The sequence below is a fragment of the Onychomys torridus genome, chromosome 1, assembly GCF_903995425.1.
Source record: "Onychomys torridus chromosome 1, mOncTor1.1, whole genome shotgun sequence".
NCBI classification, from domain to species: domain Eukaryota; kingdom Metazoa; phylum Chordata; class Mammalia; order Rodentia; family Cricetidae; genus Onychomys; species Onychomys torridus.
The window spans coordinates 163,906,864-163,927,065 of NC_050443.1; the positions used below are offsets into that span (position 1 = coordinate 163,906,864).

General features: G+C 39.9%; 1 protein-coding gene and 1 non-coding gene across 7 annotated transcripts in view; one reads left to right on the top strand and one right to left on the bottom strand.

The window, feature by feature from the left end:
* Btrc (beta-transducin repeat containing E3 ubiquitin protein ligase) overlaps positions 1 to 20,202 on the top strand; it is a 181,437-nt gene that overhangs the window by 62,082 nt on the left and 99,153 nt on the right. For 5 of the 6 annotated variants that reach the window (XM_036170789.1, XM_036170819.1, XM_036170810.1 and 2 more), the window contains one exon: positions 5,387 to 5,494. The exons of the other annotated variant lie outside the window; for it this stretch is intronic. In XM_036170789.1, the coding sequence (XP_036026682.1) occupies positions 5,387 to 5,494 (108 nt within the window). The remainder of the gene's footprint in view (positions 1 to 5,386; positions 5,495 to 20,202) is intronic. 6 annotated transcript variants of the gene reach the window in all.
* On the bottom strand, positions 2,177 to 2,366 carry LOC118576975. The gene has a single exon (XR_004944155.1). It is a non-coding gene; the product is annotated as a U2 spliceosomal RNA (small nuclear RNA).

A 20,202-nucleotide genomic window follows, 5' to 3' on the forward strand; every position in this document is an offset into this window, starting at 1 on the left:
AGTACATAAAAACGTGATTCTTTTAAAAAGGTGATCATTGACTCTGTAAGTTAAAGAGTTAGAGTGCCTTACAAGGCATATGGACTAGTGCATTTCTCTTGGCCTGAATTTTTTAGTTGATATAGTAGTGGAAAGGGAATTCTTTACCATGGCTTAAGGATACATAAACTCTCAGTGCGGCAATCTTTTTATTGTTGATTATTATAGCTTCTATTACTCCTAGAAGTTGACCAACAGGGACCTGAGTTTAGGAGATTTTTGTCATTCAGCTTTCATGTAGTAAATGCTGAGGCCAGCCCTTTGCCTGCAGGGCCCTCCATCAGTGAAGAGAATCTGTGGCGTTACTTTAGGCAGTCAAGTGTGGGGGAGGAGTGAAGGCTCTCAGGGTTCTCAGGGTGGATTTGTGCCTTTGAACATGATGGACATGTGATGCTGTATTATTGAAACACCAGTCACCTTTTTTTTTTGCAACATTTCAGTCTTCTCTCTCAATCTTTGATTTACTAGAAACTTGTTTAGTACCCCTTATATTTTGCATAGCTTTTAAATTTGTATTTTTGAAAGGATTTTAAATAATATGTACATGTGGGTATGTGCACATGAGTGAGGGTGGAGGCACATGAGCATTGGTGGAGGCCAAAAGTGGTATTTGGATCTTCTGGAGCTGCTGGTTGTGAGCTGCCTGATTTGGGGGCTGGGAAATAGACTCCAGGCTCCTGCAAGAGCAGCAAGTACTCCTAACTGCTGAGCCACATCTCCAGCTGCGCGCACATGATACATATACTATTTTAAAAAGATTATTGTGTATTTTTTTAATGTGTATGAGCATTTTGTCTGCTTGTGTGCCTGGTGCCAGCAGAGGCCAGAAGAGGATATTTGGTCCTCTGGAACTGGAGTTATGAACAGGTTAGAGCCTCTATCCATGGTGTTGAGAATCCAACCTTGGTCCTCTGCCAAGAGTAGTGAGTGTTCTTAACCACTGAACCATCTCTCCTGCCCCCATATATGTTTTTGTTTAAATAAAATATTGCAGTCTTCAACTTTCTACAGTTTTTAAGAGTGTTTTTTAATTTGAATTTTTTTTTTTTTTGCCAGAGCTGAGGACCGAACCCAGGGCCTTGCACTTGCTAGGCAAGCGTTCTACCACTGAGCTAAATCCCCAACCCCTTAATTTGAATTTTATTTTTACTTACTGTGTGTGTGTGTGTGTGTGTGTGTGTGTGTGTGTGTGTGTGTGTGTAGCACAGGATGAGATGTAATCGACTAACTGATGCTGTAGCTTTTGAGATGGCAAAGAAAAATCATTCTAAAGTTCTTTAATGATGAGTAAAAGTTAAATATTTAAGTGTGGGAATGTAGTTGTAGTTGCTGGATTGACACCCCCTACTTCCTTTTTGTTTATTTAAAAAATTAAGGGTTTGGCATATGGCTCAGTTGCAAAATATTAGCTTAGCATGGCCCTGGGTTTGATCCCACCAAAAAAGTTGGGAGGATGGGAGAAGTTTAGAAATTTAAATATAATTTGCAAACAGAAAAAGCAAGGGCAGCACAAATCTTAGAAAACTATGAGCTTCTTAAGTAGTTATTAGCCTGAATACCTGGCCTTGCTATAGAGCCCAGTCTGGCTTCAGCCTCAGTGTTCTTGCTTTAGCTTTCCACGGATTGGAATTGCTGGCATGTGTCACCATACCTGGACTTGGAAACGTTTTTTCAGTCCTGGAGATAGAACCTAGGCCTCCCCCCCGCAACACACACACTTTGGAAGCACTCTGCCTCTGAGCTGTAACCCCCAGCCTCTTTTAACCTTTTTTCTTTTAGATATGGTATTGCTAATTTGTCCAGACTGGCCTTAAACTCACTCCATAGATTAGGCAGGTCTTGAATGTGTGATCCTCTTGCATTAGCTTCCTGTAGCTGGGATCACAGGCCTGACAATTCCATCAAGGGCAATATTCATTAAAAGATGGATAGAACATGTATTATGTCTTCATGTAAAATTGATCCATAAAAATGGCCTGAAAGGCACAGAATGCATATGGGCATGGCAGGCAAAATGGCAGTGCTTTCTGCTCTCGTGCCTAAATTTCTTTGGCCTTTTCTCTCCCTTCATTTTAAAAATGTTCTTAAATATGAAGAAAGAAGGAAACAGGTAAAGTTAGAGTCTATTCAACTTTTTTTTTTTAACTTTTTTTTTATTTTACTGCAATACCAGGTCGATGCGTGGAGTGGACGGAGCAAGCTCCTATTCCAACTCCTAGTTCCAAAAATCCACTTACTATATTGTCCTCAGATAGAGGACGTATCAGATATTAAACTGATAAGAACAGATACTACACTTGATCTTAACCAAAAGACCGAGAAGCGACTCAACTTATTTTGTAATGATGTTTTCTTCAAAGATTTAAGTAGCATTTACCAGTATGAATAAGATTAATTATTATAATACAAACCAGTTTGAAAATTGGTTTTTAAATTGAGCCATAATATGTAAAATCTTATGGTAATGTGCAAATGTGACACTATATTCAAGTGCAGTTTCCATACCCATACCAATTGTCTTGTAATAATCAAGAATGCATCCTCTGTGTAGTGTTTGGAAGTTAATACTATTTTGGAAATCACACTGGTATGTATAGTGGCTTCCCTGGGTGTATGTGGCTCATTATTGATCGTAATTTTATTTTGAAATTTTATTTTAAATAGATAGGGTAAGCAGAGTTTTGATGGAGTATTGGGATGTATGAATAAGGAGGACTGCTAGAATGAACAACACTGAAAGAAGCTCAGGTAATAATTCATCAAGTGGTAGAAAAAATAGCACAGATTCATATGGAAAACAGAAGACAATTCCTGGAAGAAATGCCTTCAAAACTTAAATCATGAAGCTCTCACAAAGACAAATAAATATGTACCTTGTAATGAGAAAGAAGAACCCCAGGACTGTGAAGGAAGGGGTTGTGGTTGAGTTCTAGACCAGTGGTACCTACCGTGCATTGTGCAGAGGGCTTTGGTGTGGCTCCATGTGTGAGTACTGCCTCATGACCAGCTGTTTTCCAGGCTTACTCTGTTTCTCTCCATAGTTTTCTTTCTACATTGCATTCTTTTTTTTTTTTTTTTGAGCTGAGGACTGAACCCAGGGCCTTGCACTTGCTAGGCAAGCGCTCTACCACTGAGCTAAATCCCCATTTTATTTTTATTTTGTGTGTATGGATGTTTTACCTGCATGCATGTTTGTGCACCATGTGCATGCAATGCCTGTGGAAGCCAGAAGAGGGCATTAGATTATGTGGGCTTGTGGTTCTGAGGATTGAACTCCAATCTTCTAGAAGAGCAGCCAGAATGCCCCAGTAAGACATTCTTGGTTCCTCAGGGATTCTCAAAGTGACAGGAACTTTACATCCTCCTAACTGTCCCCTTCATTCTCTTTTCCCAATCTGAGTATTTCAAGTGCCAGGATCAGCTGGACAGGACTGAAATTGACAGTGCCGAGGAGACACAGACTTAAATGGTAGCTGTAGACGGCAAAAGTAAAGAGCGTGGGAATTGTACATTTAAACGTGTTAGGGCTCAGGTAAGCGTTGGAGTAGAATATCAAATAGCTAACGTGCCAGAGCCAGCTAAAAGGTGGAGGTGGTGAGTTGATGGAGGACAGTGTGCTTGCTTTCATACAGCCAGTACAGGGAGCCGTTATGAATGGCCTAACATACTGTGATAGTTTAATAATAACTAAAATACTAAATACCCACCCACACTCAATAAATACCTATTTTAAAATAGAGAAGTCATTTATTCACAAGAAAAATTGTATAGAATGTGAGATAATGCTCTAGTTCTTTTATTTCTTTAAATAATTAGTAGAAATTAGCAATGAGATGCAAGATACAGTATTCCCTACTCATACTATCTATAATTCAAATAAGGAAAACAGATGCTAAGCTCCAAAAATGATCCAATCTAGACTCCTACTTACAGGTCAAAGTACTTGTCTATTCATGCTCATGAATTTAGAAAATAGCACAGAAAGTAAAGACTAGAATCCAGACCTACTGCTTCCTACTGTGATGTGCTCTTGTAAGGCAGAGACAGGAGGATCCTTGGCCCTTGCTGGTCAGCCAGCCTAATCAGCAAGTTTCAGGTTCCAGTGAGAGATTTCATCTCACAGAACAAGGTGGATATCTCCTGAGGAGCAACACCTGAGGTTGACCCTTGACCTACATACACACACACACACACACACACACACACACGCACGCACGCACGCACGCACGCGCGTACATGCACATATACCTGCAACCTACCCGCCCCAGCCTCAAAGTACAATAATAACAGTGCTTAGTGTCATTAGAACTGGTACTTTGTTTGCTCACTGAATACACTATTCTCTCTCATAATTTTCTAGCTGAAGGTTTTAGTACCTCAGCTTTCACAGCCCCTGCTCTTCTTCCCCTGTTGTTTTGTTTGTGCTTGGACTGTTTCTTGCCCCACCCCCTTTAATCCATCTGGAAAGATGAAGAGGCAGCTGCTATGGTTAACTGTGCATTTTGGTTAATGAATAACAGACTAACAGGATACATAAAACATATGCAAACTATGCAGTGTTGGTTTCTGTCAGGGCCCTAGGGATACAATGCTTTTACTTTTAAAAAAAATTATCATGTGCTATTTTGTTTTCTGATTTACCATTCTTAATACTGTAATGCTACCACAAAGTTCTCTTTTTTCTGCTTAGTTTGTATAATATTTCATTTTATGATGAATTTATAAAAGATGGTTAAGGTCCAAAAAGGAAACGAATCAGTCAGTTATACTTAAGAAATAAGTTTCTGAGCTGGGCAGTGGTGGCACACACCTTTAATCCCAGCACTCAGGAGGCAGAGGCAAGCAGATCTTTGTGAGTTTGAGGCCAGCCTGGTCTACAGCGGGAGATCCAGGAAAGGCTCGAAGCTACACAGAGAAACCCTGTCTTGAAAACAAATAAACAAACAAACAAACAAAAAAGAAATAAGTTTCCTAGTTCAGGTGTATTCGTAGAAAAACAGGGACAAATTTTATGGCATTCTTGGTTTTTGGACCTCTAACTTATTTTCTCTTTCTTGCCTTTCGGCTGCTAGTGCTTCTTTTGAATTTCTCTAGGGTTAGAACCACCATGTACTATGTTTCTTGAAAATGTGTCTATCGTAGCTGGTTGTGGTGGCAATTGGGAGGCAGAGGCAGGCAGAGTGCCGCTTGTTCTACATAGTGAGACTGCATCTCACCCCCTCTGCAGCCTTTCTGTCATAAAGGCCAGCTACAACTTGAATATTGCATTCAACCAACCCTTGAAAAGTCCTGTAATCTGCCATCCTGTCTCCTACTGTCCCATCTCATAGTTGTCCTCTCTCTGCAGTGCTCTATGCCCAGGTCTCTGTGGCTGGGCTGCTCCAGCCTGGCGGACAGCATGCCTTCGCTGCGATGCCTGTATAACCCAGGGACTGGCGCACTCACAGCTTTCCAGGTACTTTCTCTGTCTCTATGGGTTGTTGGTGGGGTATGTGTGTCTAATTCATTAGTATGTCCTTTCTTCTTTCCTATGCTTTACTTACATCCACCTCTTCTCCTTTATATAGGCTGTATTTCACATCTCTCAGTATTTCTTTAATGACTAACTTTTAATGTAGACCTGGACTTAATCCATTAAAAAAAAAACTTTATCATAATTGGTTTGTCAAAATGGACATAGCACAACTTGATGGTGGGTTTCAGATCTTATAGAATCATAATACTAATTTTTAAAATATATTTATTTATTAAAATTTTTTTTATTTTACATACCAACCCCAGTTCCCCCTTCTTCCCCTTCTCCCACCTCCTCACCTCCCTCCCACTCTACCCCCATCCACTCCTCAGAGTGGGTAAGGCCTCCCATGGTAGTCAACAAAGTCTGGCATACCAAGTTGAAGGAGAGCCTAGCCCCTCCCCATTGTATGATACTATTTTTTAAAACAATCTAAATAGCAATTCAGAATGTAGTGTTCACTCTGGACTTTCATAAGGTCAAATCATGTGATTAGGTGATTGAAATTAAATGTACAAATATTTAATGTTTTTCTTATGACTACTGTGTTCTTAATGCTTGAGTTACTATGCTTACTATCCGTGTGTGTGTAATTTATCAGAACTATTTGTTGCTTGTCTGTTAAAGATGGTTTCTAGTTTCAGAGTGGTAAAACTGTGGATGCAATGTTCATTTTGAGACAGTTCAGTTGGTCTTAGATGATTGGTGGGTTCTAGTTCCTCTCAGTCTTTCTTAGAGGCCCAGGGGTCAGGTCTGTGATGTAAGAGGAGCTATCGAAGAAGAGAACGGGACACTGGAGACAAAAATGAAAGAACCCGGTGCTCGGCGCTTATGGTTAGGGACCATGCATGGGTTGTCCCCTTGAGCTTATGGTTAGGGACCATGCATGGGTTGTCCCCTTGAGCTTATGGTTAGGGACCATGCATGGGTTGTCCCCTTGAGCTTATGGTTAGGGACCATGCATGGGTTGTCCCCTTGACAGAAGTGTTGGCTCTTCACGATTCACTTCAGGTATTTGGAATTTGTGTTTAGCTTTGTTTGTTGGTTTGTTTTGTTTTTGTTTTTTTGTTTTTTTCGAGACAGAGTTTCTCTGTGTAGCTTTGGAGCCTGTCCTGGAACTCACAGAGATCCGCCTGCCTCTGCCTCCCAAGTGCTGTGATTAAAGGTGTGCGCCACCACTGCCCGGCTAGCATTTTATAATAATATAGAAGATGGTCTTTTTTTTTCCTTTTAGGTATATTCTAGTTTTATTTATGTGTATGTATATGCAGGTGCCTGAAGAGGCCAGAAGGGAGTGCCAGATTTCCTGAAACTGTTGTGTACAGGCAATTGTGAGCCACCAGACAGGGGTTCTGAGACCCAAACTCAGGTCATCTGGAAAGAGCATTAAACTCTCCAGAAACCCCAAATTGGTTTTTTAATTTGTGTGTGTGTGTGTGTGTGTTGTGTGTGTTGTGTGTGTGTGTGTGTGTGTGTGTATGTGTGTGTGTGTGTGTATGTGTGTGTGTTTGTGTGTGTATATGTGTGCGTGTTTGTGTGTGTGTGTTTGTAGCGGGGGTGGGGGGTGTTTAAGACAGGACCAGGCTCTGTGGAACAGACTAGCCTCAAAACTGGAATTATAGGAGTGAGCCACATGCTCAGCAATGTATCAAGTTGTTTTTAACCTATGCAGTTCATTATCTGTTCAGAGGAAATTCACAGACAAGCTGTAACTAAATATGGAAGTACCCATGATTAAGTCTTAAGGAAAGGAAGGAAGGAAGGGCTGACAGTTACCAGTCTTCAGTGACTGTTTTAGCAATGATCATGCTGGAGACTTTAATTTTCCTTTGTACAGTTTAACATTAATAATCTTCCTTTGCTTATACTCTAAAATAGTAAAGCATGAGTCATCTAAAATAGGTAAATCTTTTTCAATACATTGTCATTGTCTAAGTTAGGATTTTTATTACACTAAAGAGACACTGACCACAGCAGTTCTTTTTGTTTTTTTTCTTTTTAAGATTTATTTATTATGTATAGTGTTCTGTCTGTATGTTTTCCTGCACACCAGAAGAGGACATCAAATCTCATTACAGATGTTGTGAGCCACCATGTGGTTGCTAGGAATTGAGCTCAGGACCTTTGGAAGAGCAGCCAGTGCTCTTAACCTCTGAGCGTCTCTCCGGCTGTTCTTATAAAGGAAAACATTTAATTGGGGCTGGCTTATAGTTCAGAGGTTTAGTCTATTATCATCCTGGTGGTAAGCATGGCAGCACACAGGCAGATGTGGTACTGGAGAGGTACCCCACAGTTCTATATCTGGATCAGCAGACAACAGGAGGTGGGGAGAGGAGAGGAGAGGAGGGAGAGGGAGAGGGACACTGGGCCTGGCTTGAGTATTTGAAACTTCAAAGCCCACCCCCCAGTGACATATTTCCTCCAACAAGGCCATACTTACTAATAGTGCCACTCCCTATGGGCCTATGGGGGCCATTTTCATTCAGACCACCAGAGGCACTCACTATTAGTATGATCCTGAACAAATTGTTGAACCCTGATGCTCCTTTTCTAAATCTGTTAAGTGGTGACTATAGACATGAGTGGACACATGGTAGTAGTTGTTGCTTTTATCATCATCATCATCTACATTGTTGCTTTGTTAGAGAGTATATATGATAATATGAGAGTGTCAATTCATCCCAGGGTGAATTGTGTATTGTTTGTTTTTTTAACAATGTATCCTGCTGAGGAAGGTACTGACCTTAAGAAGAACTCTGTCTAACCTTCTGCTGATTTTGAGTTTTCTGTTTTTGTTTTGCTATTGTTTTGTTTGAGACAGAGTATCACTTTATAACCCAGGCTGGCCGGGAACTCTAGTGCATCCTGCCTTGGCCTTCTGAACCCTGGAATTAAAGGTGTGTGTCACCAAGCCCCACTAACCTTTTGGTTTTTATTTTATTTCATTGAGTTTAATCAGCTTGTAAAGTCTCAGGGAGTAGGCTCTTCAAGATTGGCCTCACTTTAGGTACATTTATGGGTTCCGCAGTCACTCTTGGGTTTGAGAACTTGCTTGAAAGTATTCAAATAATTTACTGAAAGCAGTGATACAGTTTATTAACAGGAAAAGGATACAGGTTAAACTTACCCAAAGGCAACATCCAAGGGCCAGAGAGATTGTTCAGTGTGTAAGGATTAGTCACCTGAATTCAATCCTTGGATCCCACAAGATAGCAGGAGAGAACTTACTCCCCCCAGTCCTCAGATGTACACACACACACACACACACACACACACACACACACACACACGTACACGCACACGCACACACACAGACACAGACTCACAAATAATTTATTTCATTTTCTGTGTATGGGTGTTTGCATGTATGTCTGTGTACCACATGTATACAGTGCTTGCAGAGGCCAGAAGAAAGTTTTACTCATCTGGACGGGAGTTACAGATAGTTGTGAGTCGTCATGTGAGTGCTGAGAATGAAGCCCAGTGCTCTTAACCACTAAGCCATCTTTCCATCCCTAAATAAATAATTTTAAGAAGTACTTAATTCAAAACAAAACAAAACAAAACAAAACAAAAACCCTGAAGAGACATATAGGAAAGGATCTTGGAGGAGTTGAAATGTAGAATTTTTAATCACCTTCTTTCCACAGAACCATGGATGTTATAGCCTCCCAGCCACAGTGTATGGTAATATATACCAACCTCCAAAGTCATGTTTATTGAGATTTATTTGCTTACTGCCCACATAGCTGGCTTTTAGTCTCCAGCCCATTCCTGTAGGCCCCAAGCCTATCTTCTCTTGGTGTTAAAACTGATACAGTGTGGCTTCAAGCTCTCAATGTAGATTGTATTTCCAGTATCTAAAGTTCCCAGGCAAACTGAAAGATGGCTCAGTAGTTAAGATTCCCCCCTTCTGTTGGCAAGAGGTCAAGAAGCCTAGAGACTACTTCTTGATAACCAAGGGTAAAGGCCAGATTTCTTTTTGAATAAGGTTAATTCTTCACTACATAGGTGTCATAACCTGTTTTGGGAATGCGATGAGACCAATTTATTTTTGTGTATATAGAAGCCAATTTTTATTTGATAGTTTTTATATATGTGTGTGTGTGTAGGGTTTTATATTTATATTCCATTGTGAAATGAGCATGAGAGCATGAAGCCACATAATCCCAAAGGCATAATCTCCCCAGACTGATTGATTCTATAAAAGATGTGCAGAGATTAGAATCAGGGCTAAGTGGTAAGAATACTTGCTTGGTGTGCACAGGACCCTGAATTCTGTCTCTGGCACCATAAATACTACAAAGTAATCTTGGTCTAATCAGAGTTGGGGTAAGAAGGGTCAGGTAACCTGTGCTGAGGGTCTAAACTGAGCAGGAATCATTTAAACAGAGAGAGACTGAGGATAGGTATGGCTCGGGTACATTAACACCCCCCCCCCACTCCCCGACAGAACTATTTCAGAGATGACAGGGGAAATGGAAACTTAATGAGAAAATCCTAGGGAAGCTACTGATAACCTAATCACTTAGGACTCAAGGGGTCATGGACAAGGTGCTGGGAGGATTTGAGCACAGCTTTGACCTGATTAGATGTGTAACACTCTGACTATAGAAGGGTCATTTCACTAACATTATTCTTGTATTTTGAGGAAAGGTCTTGTGTAGCCCATGCTGGCCTCGACCTACCAATCCTCATACCTCTTCCTCCAAAGTCTGAGATTATAGGCCTATGCCACCAGACATAGCAGTTTTACTGATTGTGAGGACAGTATGCACTCTTTAAAAATTATTGAGGGGAAGAGAAAGGAGAAGGAGTCGATCTGGGGGAGAGAGGAGGTGGGGGGAGAGGAACTGGCTGGAGAGGAGGGAGGGAAACTAGTCAGGATGTAACATATGAAAAAATAAATAAATAAAAAGGAAAAATTTTTTTGAGGGACTGTAAACTTATTTTATGCATGTGGCTTATTTCTATGATACTTATTGTTTGAAATGAGAGTAAAGAAATACTATTAATGTAGATGTAACCGTCTTGTTAAATAAGAAACACAGAGCCAATTGCAGAGTTAAAAGCCAAGAAGTCAGAGCAATAGCTGAGAGCTGAAAACCTTACCCTTCACTGCTGCTCTGTCTTTCCTCTCCTCAAGAGAGCTACTTCCTGTGTTGTTGTTTTTATAGACTTTCTGTTCTGCCTTCTCATTGGTTATAAACCCAACCACATGACCTCCTCCTCACTGCCTGTCTGTGCAGACCTCCAGGTCTTCTATGGTTGTATTGAGATTAAAGGCGTGTGTCGCTATGCTAGCTGTATCCTTGAACACACAGAGATTTATCTACCTAGCTCTACCTCCCAAGTGCTGGGATTAAAGGTGTGCACCACCACCACCGCCCAGCTTCTGCTCTGGCTTGCTGTGACCTCAAGGCAAATGTATTAATATACAAATAAAATCACATTTCAGTACAAATAAAATATCACTATAATTAATTTATTTTAAATAATCATAATAAACCTCGAGGATATGTAAGTATACAATAATTTCAACAATCTGTAGGTGGAGGCAGGAGGATCAAGGTCAGTCTGGCTACATAGCAAGTTTGAAGCCAGCCTGGCCTACATACATCCTCCCATAATAATAACACTAACAACAAAAATGTATGTCAATAGGATTTTTTCTTTCTTCTTCAAGACAGAGTTTCTCTGTGTAGCCTTGGCTGTCCTAGAATTCACTCTGTAAACTAGGCTGACCTCGAACTCACAGAGATCCACTTACCTCTTCCTCTTGAGTGCTGAGATTAAAGGTGTGTGCCACCCCTGCCTGGCTAGATAGGACATTTTAATGAACTATATTTAAAACATTAATATGGGGCTGGAAAGATGGCTCAGTGGTTAAGAACACTGGCTGCGGGTTGGGGATTTAGCTCAGTGGTAGAGCGCTTGCCTAGCAAGTGCAAGGCCCTGGGTTCGATCCTCAGCTCCACAAACAAACAAACAAACAAACAAACAAAACCACTGGCTGCTCTTCAGAGGACCTGAGTTCAATTTCCAGCACCTACAAGGCAGCTCACAACCATCTGTAATGGGATCTGGTTCCCTCTTCTGGTATGCTTGAAGATAAGACAGGTATAATATTCATATACATAAAATAAATAAATATTTAAAAAAATAAGTCATTAATACTGGCATTCTTTCATTTTGATACATCTAGTGTCTGGAGTAATTTAAGGCAAGTGAATTTTCATATATGTTTCTGCATTCGTGGTTATGCTTTGTTTAAATCATCAGAGGACTGTCTGGCCTATATAGATATAAAATTTAAAAGAGAGGTACCATGGCTGGGCAGTGGTGGCACACGCCTCTAATCTCAGGTCTCAGGGGCAGAGGCAGGTGGATCTCAGTGAGTTCCAGGACAGCCTGGTCTACAAACCTAGTTCCCAGGACAGCTAGCGCTGTTACACAGAGAAACCCTGTCCCAGTCTGGAATCTGTGAGGTCATGTCTCAAAAAATATTTATATGAATGTATGTGTGCATGCATGTTTATGTGTATGTGTTTAAACCTTCTGGCTTTGGTATCAAAGAACCAAGAAAAATTCAAAATTTTATTTGTCCTAAAGCAATTTTGAATTAAAGTAGAAAGTAATTCTGAACCAATTCACTACCAGAGCCTTTTCTAGTTTTAATTAAAAGTCAGCAGTAATTTTTAAAAGCTTAATATGTTCTCTATATGTTACTACTTTTGGAATTTATTAGGAGAAAAGCTTATTTAGAGATGTTCTTATGTGTATGAGTGTTTTTTCTGCATGCATGTATGTGCCTGGTCCCATGGAGGTCAGAAAAGGGCATTGGATTTGCCACCATGTGGGTGCTGGGAACTGAACCCAGATCCTCTGCATGAGCAGTAAGCAATAAGTGCTTTTAACTTCTGAGCCATCTCTCCAACCCTTTGTAGAGATTTTATTAGGAAACAAAAGAATAAATTGAGCAAGTTGGCTGTTGATTACATCACAGGAGTCAAATTTTTTCATGTAAGCAGAAAGAGAGCTGCTTGTAAGACCAGAAAGAGAGGAAGCCCAGAGGTTGGCATGTGGGAAGGAGACTAGGGCTCAGGTGCAGGGTTACCTGAAATCTGAGCCTGGCTCTTAACCACCGAGCAATCTCTCCAGCTCCAGTCTTTCTCTTTGAAGGTGATCAGTATTGGGCTGGAGATGCAGCTCAGTTTGTATAATGCTTTCCTGTTGTGCATGAGGTTTTGTTTTTGATCCCTAGCATTTCATAAACCAGATGTGATGGCACATGTCTGTAATTCCAGAAGGACCAGAAGTTCAAACTCATCCTTGGCTACATAGCAAGTTTGAGACCAGCCTGGGATACATGAGACCCTGTCTCCAATAATAGTAATTAATAATAACAATAATTTATAACAATTTATATAATACAATATTACATTATACAATTATAATATAAAGGTTATAATAAATTATATAAATTTAATTATTATTATTTATTAACATATTTACTTCTATTAGGCTGGGATGACCTAACTATGCATTCATGTATGCATAGGCTTTTATAGACAAATTATTAATAGTTTGTTTTCAAATGTTCTTATTATTTGTATTCTTATTTTAATCATAAATCAAACATTTATTATTAGCTGTGGAAAATACAAAGAAGTTTGAAACTAGCAGCATTTGACCAAACTGATGCATCTCTGTCTTGTATCATCTAACCACTCTCCCTGAGCATCCTGCCACTCACAGCTGTTTTGCCTGTGTGTGTTTACCTCTCTAGGTAACTCTTGGTCTTTAAGAGACTGAGCTTAGGTTGAGATGGGATAAAACCTTTGTGATCTTCACTCCTTTCTCTCTCAGGCTAGTCACACATTTGTTCCCAGACTGTGCTGTACTGCCACAGGGTGACTAATCTGCTCTGAGTATCTGTGTCTTTGTCTTCTGTTAGACTGAATTCATTGAAGGTTGGACTAGGTTTTGCTCATTTATTTTCCATTGTCAAAAGTAATATTTCATACTTTTGCTGAATTAATGAATGAGCAGACTTAGATAATTTGAAGAAAACTATCCAGTAACAAATACGGAATAAGAAAAGAGGAAGCATTATGTTGCTGGTAGTCCCTTAACATACATATATACAGATGTTCTGTATTCAGAAAGAAATCATGATAATTAAACAGTCATTCCAAACATCACACATTTGCACAGAGAAAAGAAAAACATGCTGAATCTGATTTATGGGAAGTCCTCCAATTTTATATATTTGGCTTTCTTACAACTCACTATGATGATCCCCTCTGAGTTAATTCTGTGTACTGAATTTGGACTCTTATTCATGAACAAATGCACATTCCAGGCTATTACAGAATGGCACTGCCAGCCAACAACAGTTCAGTTTTAGTGATGTCACCATCTTTATCCTCAGAGCAGTGTGTATGCGGGCCATTATTGGACTGCTTCATTGCAGCTTACCTTTACTTTGTAAAAGAATGGGGTAGAATTAAAGTGCTGAATATGATGAGCATTGGGCTAGAGAAAAGTGGAAAATCATCATATTGACTGAAAATGATCCCTTTAGTCTTGGTTAAGTCCAGTTTTAAAGCATATGTGTGAAGTGTAAGAAATATACTTTTGAAAGTCATGTCTTTAAAGTGAGGGGACTTGGGATGGCTCAGAGGTAAGAGTGCTTGGTGTGCAAGCATGGGGACCTGAGTTCAAATCACAGCATCCACACAATAGCCAAGTCTTCTAACTAACTAACCCAAGCACTGTGGAGGGTGGAGGCAGGGTGGCTGGAGCTTCCTTGCCACCAGCATGGTTCCAGATTCTGTTTGAGGTAAGAAGGAAGGCTGACACCAGTCATCCCACCAACCATGTGTGTGTGTGTGTGTGTGTGTGTGTGTGTGTGTGTGTGTTCACGTGTGCATGTGTTCACATGGGTGTGTGTGCATGCATTGTGTGTGAAACACAAAAATTTTTAAAAATATAGTGGAATTATGTTTAAAATATTCTTATCTTTTATGTATACTTCTTTCTTTCTTTCTTTCTTTCTTTCTTTTTTTCTTTTTTGGTTTTCTGAGACAGGGTTTCTCTGTGTAGCTTTGCTCCTTTCCTGGATCTCGCTTTGTAGACCAGGCTGGCCTCGAACTCACAAAGATCCACCTGCCTCTGCCTCCCAAGTGCTGGGATTAAAGTGCATGCGCCACCACTGCCCAACTTATATATACTTTTCAATTGTAAAAACAGAAATGATCTGAGTTTGCTACATTTTTGCCTTATCTTGGGAATAATCTATATTGAAGAAGTGACATCTTGGGCTGGTTGTCTTTCCAGCTGCTTGTGTGGTTATTGAATTCTTTTTTATTTCAAGTTTGTTATATTCTTATATATAACACATTCCTCTATTGCTGGGTGTTTTGGCATGTCCAAATGTAGCTAATGTTCATTTATGGAGTAATGTGTGACTTTATCTAATGTTTAGAATATGCAATAATCATCATCTTGAGACAAATCAGATTTCCTTGAAACACTTATTTTTCGTGATGGATATACAAATAAAAATATTCACCAAATGTTTATTTCTTCATTCACCAAGTATTGAATAATAGTAGATTCTCCTTCAACTGCTTTAGCTCCAGCAGAACCTCTGATGGCAGAAGGGATAGTTAGTCAGGACCCGTGCTGCCAGGAAGGAAAGCCACAGGCATGGAACTGAGCTGGCGGAGCGAGGGCGATGGGGGCCTTTGGAGGCGCCCTAGCTGAGAGATGATTCTTGCTGTGGGCACTTGATTCATCTGTATTCTCTTGAGGTACATGTTACTTCTTTACACGCGAAGAGCTCTTGTTATTTCCATGTTTGTCTGAGGAGAGGCTGTAGTTCCGTATGTGCTTTCTTCATGCTGTTGAGGAGTCATTGGGGTCATGTTTGTTGTTCTAGTTTATGTGGTAGCATTTTATTGTTTGGCTTTTGACTCCTGTGTTGGTTTCTAGACTTGAGATGTGGACTGTCAGGATTAAAGAATCTTGGTAGATAGGCAGTATTCAGAAAACTGTCATTTATTTAAGCCAGGATGTTTTCCTTTTTTTTTTTTTTTTTTTTTTTTTTTTTCAAGACAGGGCTTCTCTGTGTAGCATTGACTGTCCTGGAACTCACTCTGTAGACCTGGCTGGCCTTGAACTCACAGAGCTATACCTGCCTCTGCCTCCCGAATGCTGGAATCAAAGATGTGTACCACCACTACCTGGATTAAGCCAGAGTGGTGGTTTTTTTTTTTTTTTTTTTGGTTTTTTTTTTGTTTTTTTGTTTTTTTTTTTTTTTTTGGTTTTTGGTTTTTGTTTTTTCTTTTGAGCTGAGGACCGAATCCAGGGCCTTGCGCTTGCTAGGCAAGCGCTCTACCACTGAGCTAAATACCTAACCCTAAGCCAGGGTGTTTTAAGAATGCTTTATTTAAAACTAATGGACAAGCATGTGAGCAAACCAAAAGCACATACATTTGACTGTAGCTTCAAAGGACCCTAAGAACTATACTTCTGTACTATTAGGAACTGGTGCACATGGGTTTTGTTTTTCTCTGAGCATGATATTGAATAGATTTGAGCTTTTCTCTATTCTCACATGCAGTCCTCTGGAGACCAGATTTGTTATATTTTGAAATAGTTATTTGGGACTGGGATGTGGCAGCAAGATTGTGCAGTGTATCTTTTCCTGCTGGGTTATCTGTCACCTTCCTTTACATTCATAGATATACAGTGAAAAGCTGTTGTCTGTTTCTTGGTATGAATTTGAATTGTTACAATTCTGTTCCCTGTAAAATTTGCATGAAGAAAGCAAATGTTCCTTTTCATACATGAACCTTAATTACCAAGTTAAAGTCTTGGCTTGATTGGGTCTCATTTTTTTTTTTTTAATGTGTCGGACCATATAGTCATAAGTAAGAGAAACCGGGGGCGGGAGGGGTGAGGACAGGGGAACCCATGGCTGATGTGTAAAATTAAAACACAAATATAATAAATAAAAAAGGAGGAAAAAATAAGAGAAACCATGAGGGGTTAGCAATCATCTTATATTTTCATGTTCTACATAAACCTACTCATCATTCCTACCTAGTAAATATAAAACTATTTATAAGTATCAAAAGCTTTATATTTGAATGTAAGTTCCTCATTAGCTTCTTTAAAACGAAGCTGCTGTTGTTACTGTAGTTTCTACCTTTTGTACTAGTCACTGTTTTGTATCACTTTCTTTACTGATAGTAAACCATAAGGGACATTTCTAGTTCAATATTAATGCATTTCCCCTAGATTTTTTTTAAGTGGCAGGTTGTTAATTTTTTAAGCATATCAACTGTAGCATAGTGTAGTCCTTTGAGAGAGATTAGTAAAATGAGGATAAGATGGATACAGGATTCCAACAGCTTGAAAATAACATTATTTGACCAGAATCTCTTTTTTATTCCCTACTCTAGCTCCATTTCAATGGTCCTGGAAATGTGCCGATGCACTATTTGCAGTGTGGTCATAAAACTGAATCATGGTTTTGGTGGTGGAAGCCAGAGTGTGTGGTTCCAGCACCCCAGCTGGCAGTAAGCTCTCCCTAGGTTTATGAATGTAGTTAGATGGCCCCCAACTGTTTACAAGACAGCGGAGGTGAGATCTTTGATTGACAAGTCAGAAATGCATTAGATCACTCTCTCTGCCATTCTCTGGTTCATGCTGTTAGAAATGTCAGCCTCCAAGTTTGAATGGCAGCCTGAGGGCCTTAGAAGCTTTTTGTTTTCTGAGATGGAAACACAAATTGGATGTGTGCCTGAGCGCTTCATCCTGGGCTGTAATTTCATCTTTTAGCTAAGAACCACAAGGTACACGAGCAAAGCACCCTGTAAACAATAATACTGTGGAAAAAAAATAAACAAGGTCGTGTTTCTGGTACGTTGATCCGATGGTGTCCTGACCTCTATCACGTTGAACATCTCCACTCTGATTGCTGTTCCCTTTGGCATTACAATGAGAGAGAGAGAGACTGACACCTAGGGAAAGATTTAAAGTTGCAGTGTCGTTGCACATTCCTTGTATTGGTCATGAAATATTGAACTGTCAGAATGTGACACTTAGTTTTTAAGCAACCTTTCTTGTTTGAGGTGTTCACAGTTCATTCCTTTCTCCCCTATTTGTCCGCTTTCATTCAGAGGGTTGGAAGGAGTTGCCTGAACCACATAAAAAGGGACAATGTTAAAGAGAAGTGCACGGATAGAACCGAATGAACCTAACACTTGAACAGAAACGCAAGCTCTGGGGGTAAAGTTGCGTTAGTACATGGGTATCAGGGTTTATGGAGAACCCCAATCATGAGGAAGAATCACGTCAGGTCTCACTTCTGTCTGGAGGCAGAAGTTAGGAAAGCTCTGGTGGACAGGTGTGAGTGGACAATGAAATTGTTTGCTAGGCCGAGTGCCGACTATATCACAGTGTTGCTGATCAAATGGAAATTAACCTGCTATGTTTTATTTACTTATTGATTTAGATTTTACAAAATTTCTCATTCGGTTTATTTGTGTGTAGGAACATGTATGTGGAGGTCAGAGGACCACCAAGGGATCGAACTCAGGCTCCAAGGGAAGCATCTTTCCCTGCTGAGCCATCTCACCAGCCCTAATTCCACTATTTTAATATTACTCAAATGATGAATTTGTCAAAGACTGAAATTGTAGTAAGAAAAATAATATTTTAATGTACAAAATTTGTAAATTTTTTTTGAGCTGAGGATCCAACCCAGGGCCTTGAACTTGCTAGGCAAGCACTCTACCACTGAGCTAAATCCCCAACCCCCAAAATTTGTATTTTATAATAATGTTTAAGAAGAACCATTTAAGCCAGGCAGAGGTGGCGCATGCCTTTAATTCCAGCATTCAGAGACAGGTGGATCCCTGTGACTTCGAGGCCAGCCTGGTCTAGAGAGTGAGTTCCAGGACAGCCAGGGATATACAGAGAAGTCTGTCTCAAAAAACAAAAAAGAAAAAAAAAAAAAAAACACCTTGCTTACTCCAATGTTTTGTCTGTCTGTATGTGTGTGAGGCACCGATGGGGGCCAGAAAATGGTGTTAGATCCTCTAGAACTGGAGTTACAGATAGTTCTGAGCCACCATGTAGGTACTGAGAACTGGATCTGGATCCTCTGCAGATCAGCCAGTGCTCCTGACCATTGAGTCATCTCTTCAGCCCTAGAATTAAAGTGGAGGTTCTGGGGATTGAACCCAGGGCATTGTGCTTGCTTATGTGCTCTACCACTGAGCTGCCTACATGCTCCTAATATCTCTTAGTTCTGTCTTGAGGTCATGATGGGAGACAGGAGATAGAATTTGCAAAACGAAATCCTGCTCTATTGTATCCAGAGTTATATACTCTCTATTTTTAGAAATAGAGTGCTCAGAAAGACCCAAGCCAAGGACAGTAAGAACTAGTTACTGTTGTTTTTAAGTATTGCACTGACTTAGCATTTGTATATAGGCTATAAGAACCCACTATTTAACTCGGGGTGGAGGGGTAAAACACACAAATACCACTCTTCTGGAAATTGATACATCACTAGCTGATGTACAGAGGCTAAGAGGAAACAAACCATTCTTTTAAATCCTGTAAAAAAACCAAACTAAAACAGGAAAAAAATAAATAAATAAATAAAAACAAACTAAAATGTAGGAAATGGGACCAGGAATGTGTGCATTTAGTTTCCTGAATCTAACACAGGGAAGTTACAAAAATTCTTCCTGTGGTATATTATTAATGCTTTAGTTAAAAACTGCCCACATGCTGTGGACTTTCACACCATCACACCTGTGTGAGAATTAGCTTTATTACTTATATTCCAGGCTAAGCTCATGAGGGAAAAAAAATCAGTGTATCCACAAAAACTATGGAATTTCAGTATTGGAAAGGACACCAGAGGAAATATGTCACATGTTTCCTAATACAGGTGTCCTTTTTTATATGTGTTTGGCAGGGGGGTCATCAAATCTGTGCTTGATCTCTACCCATATGGGGGAAGTAAACTCGGTGAGGTTTCTTGTTGTTGTTTTTCTCCTTTGTTTGGTGTGTTAGGAAGATCTCCTGCAAGGAGCCAAACTTCCTCCGTTTACTGTTCCCAACTCTATTTTTTGTAGTGATACAGAGTAATTGTTCTTTTTTCATAGACAATTGTCCCCCACCCCCTATTATCCTTGGGTTTATGTTTGCAGCATCAGCTAGTTTGGATCAGAAGTAGTTAGGCCTGTGATGTGTACTGAACAGACTTTTTTCTTGCTATTATTAAACAATACTGAATGACAATTATATGCATAACAGTTACGTTTTACTAGATTTAAAGAAATCTAAGATAAATATTTGGGAGGGCGTGTCCATGCTGCATGTGAATCCTGTGCCCTGTTCTTGAGGTTCTCATACTTTGAGCTCCTAGGGATGAGAGGGTGGAGGGCCCCAGAATTGATCTTTGTGGACTCGGAGTGACAAGTTTGTGTGTTGAAGATGGCTGTCATGTTGCTTTATCTGTTTCCTATGGTGAACGTTTCTGATTCTACTGTTTCTTTGAGAAGATACCAACCATTATTTCTGTCCTTTTCATAGCTTCGTTTGGGGGGTTACCATTT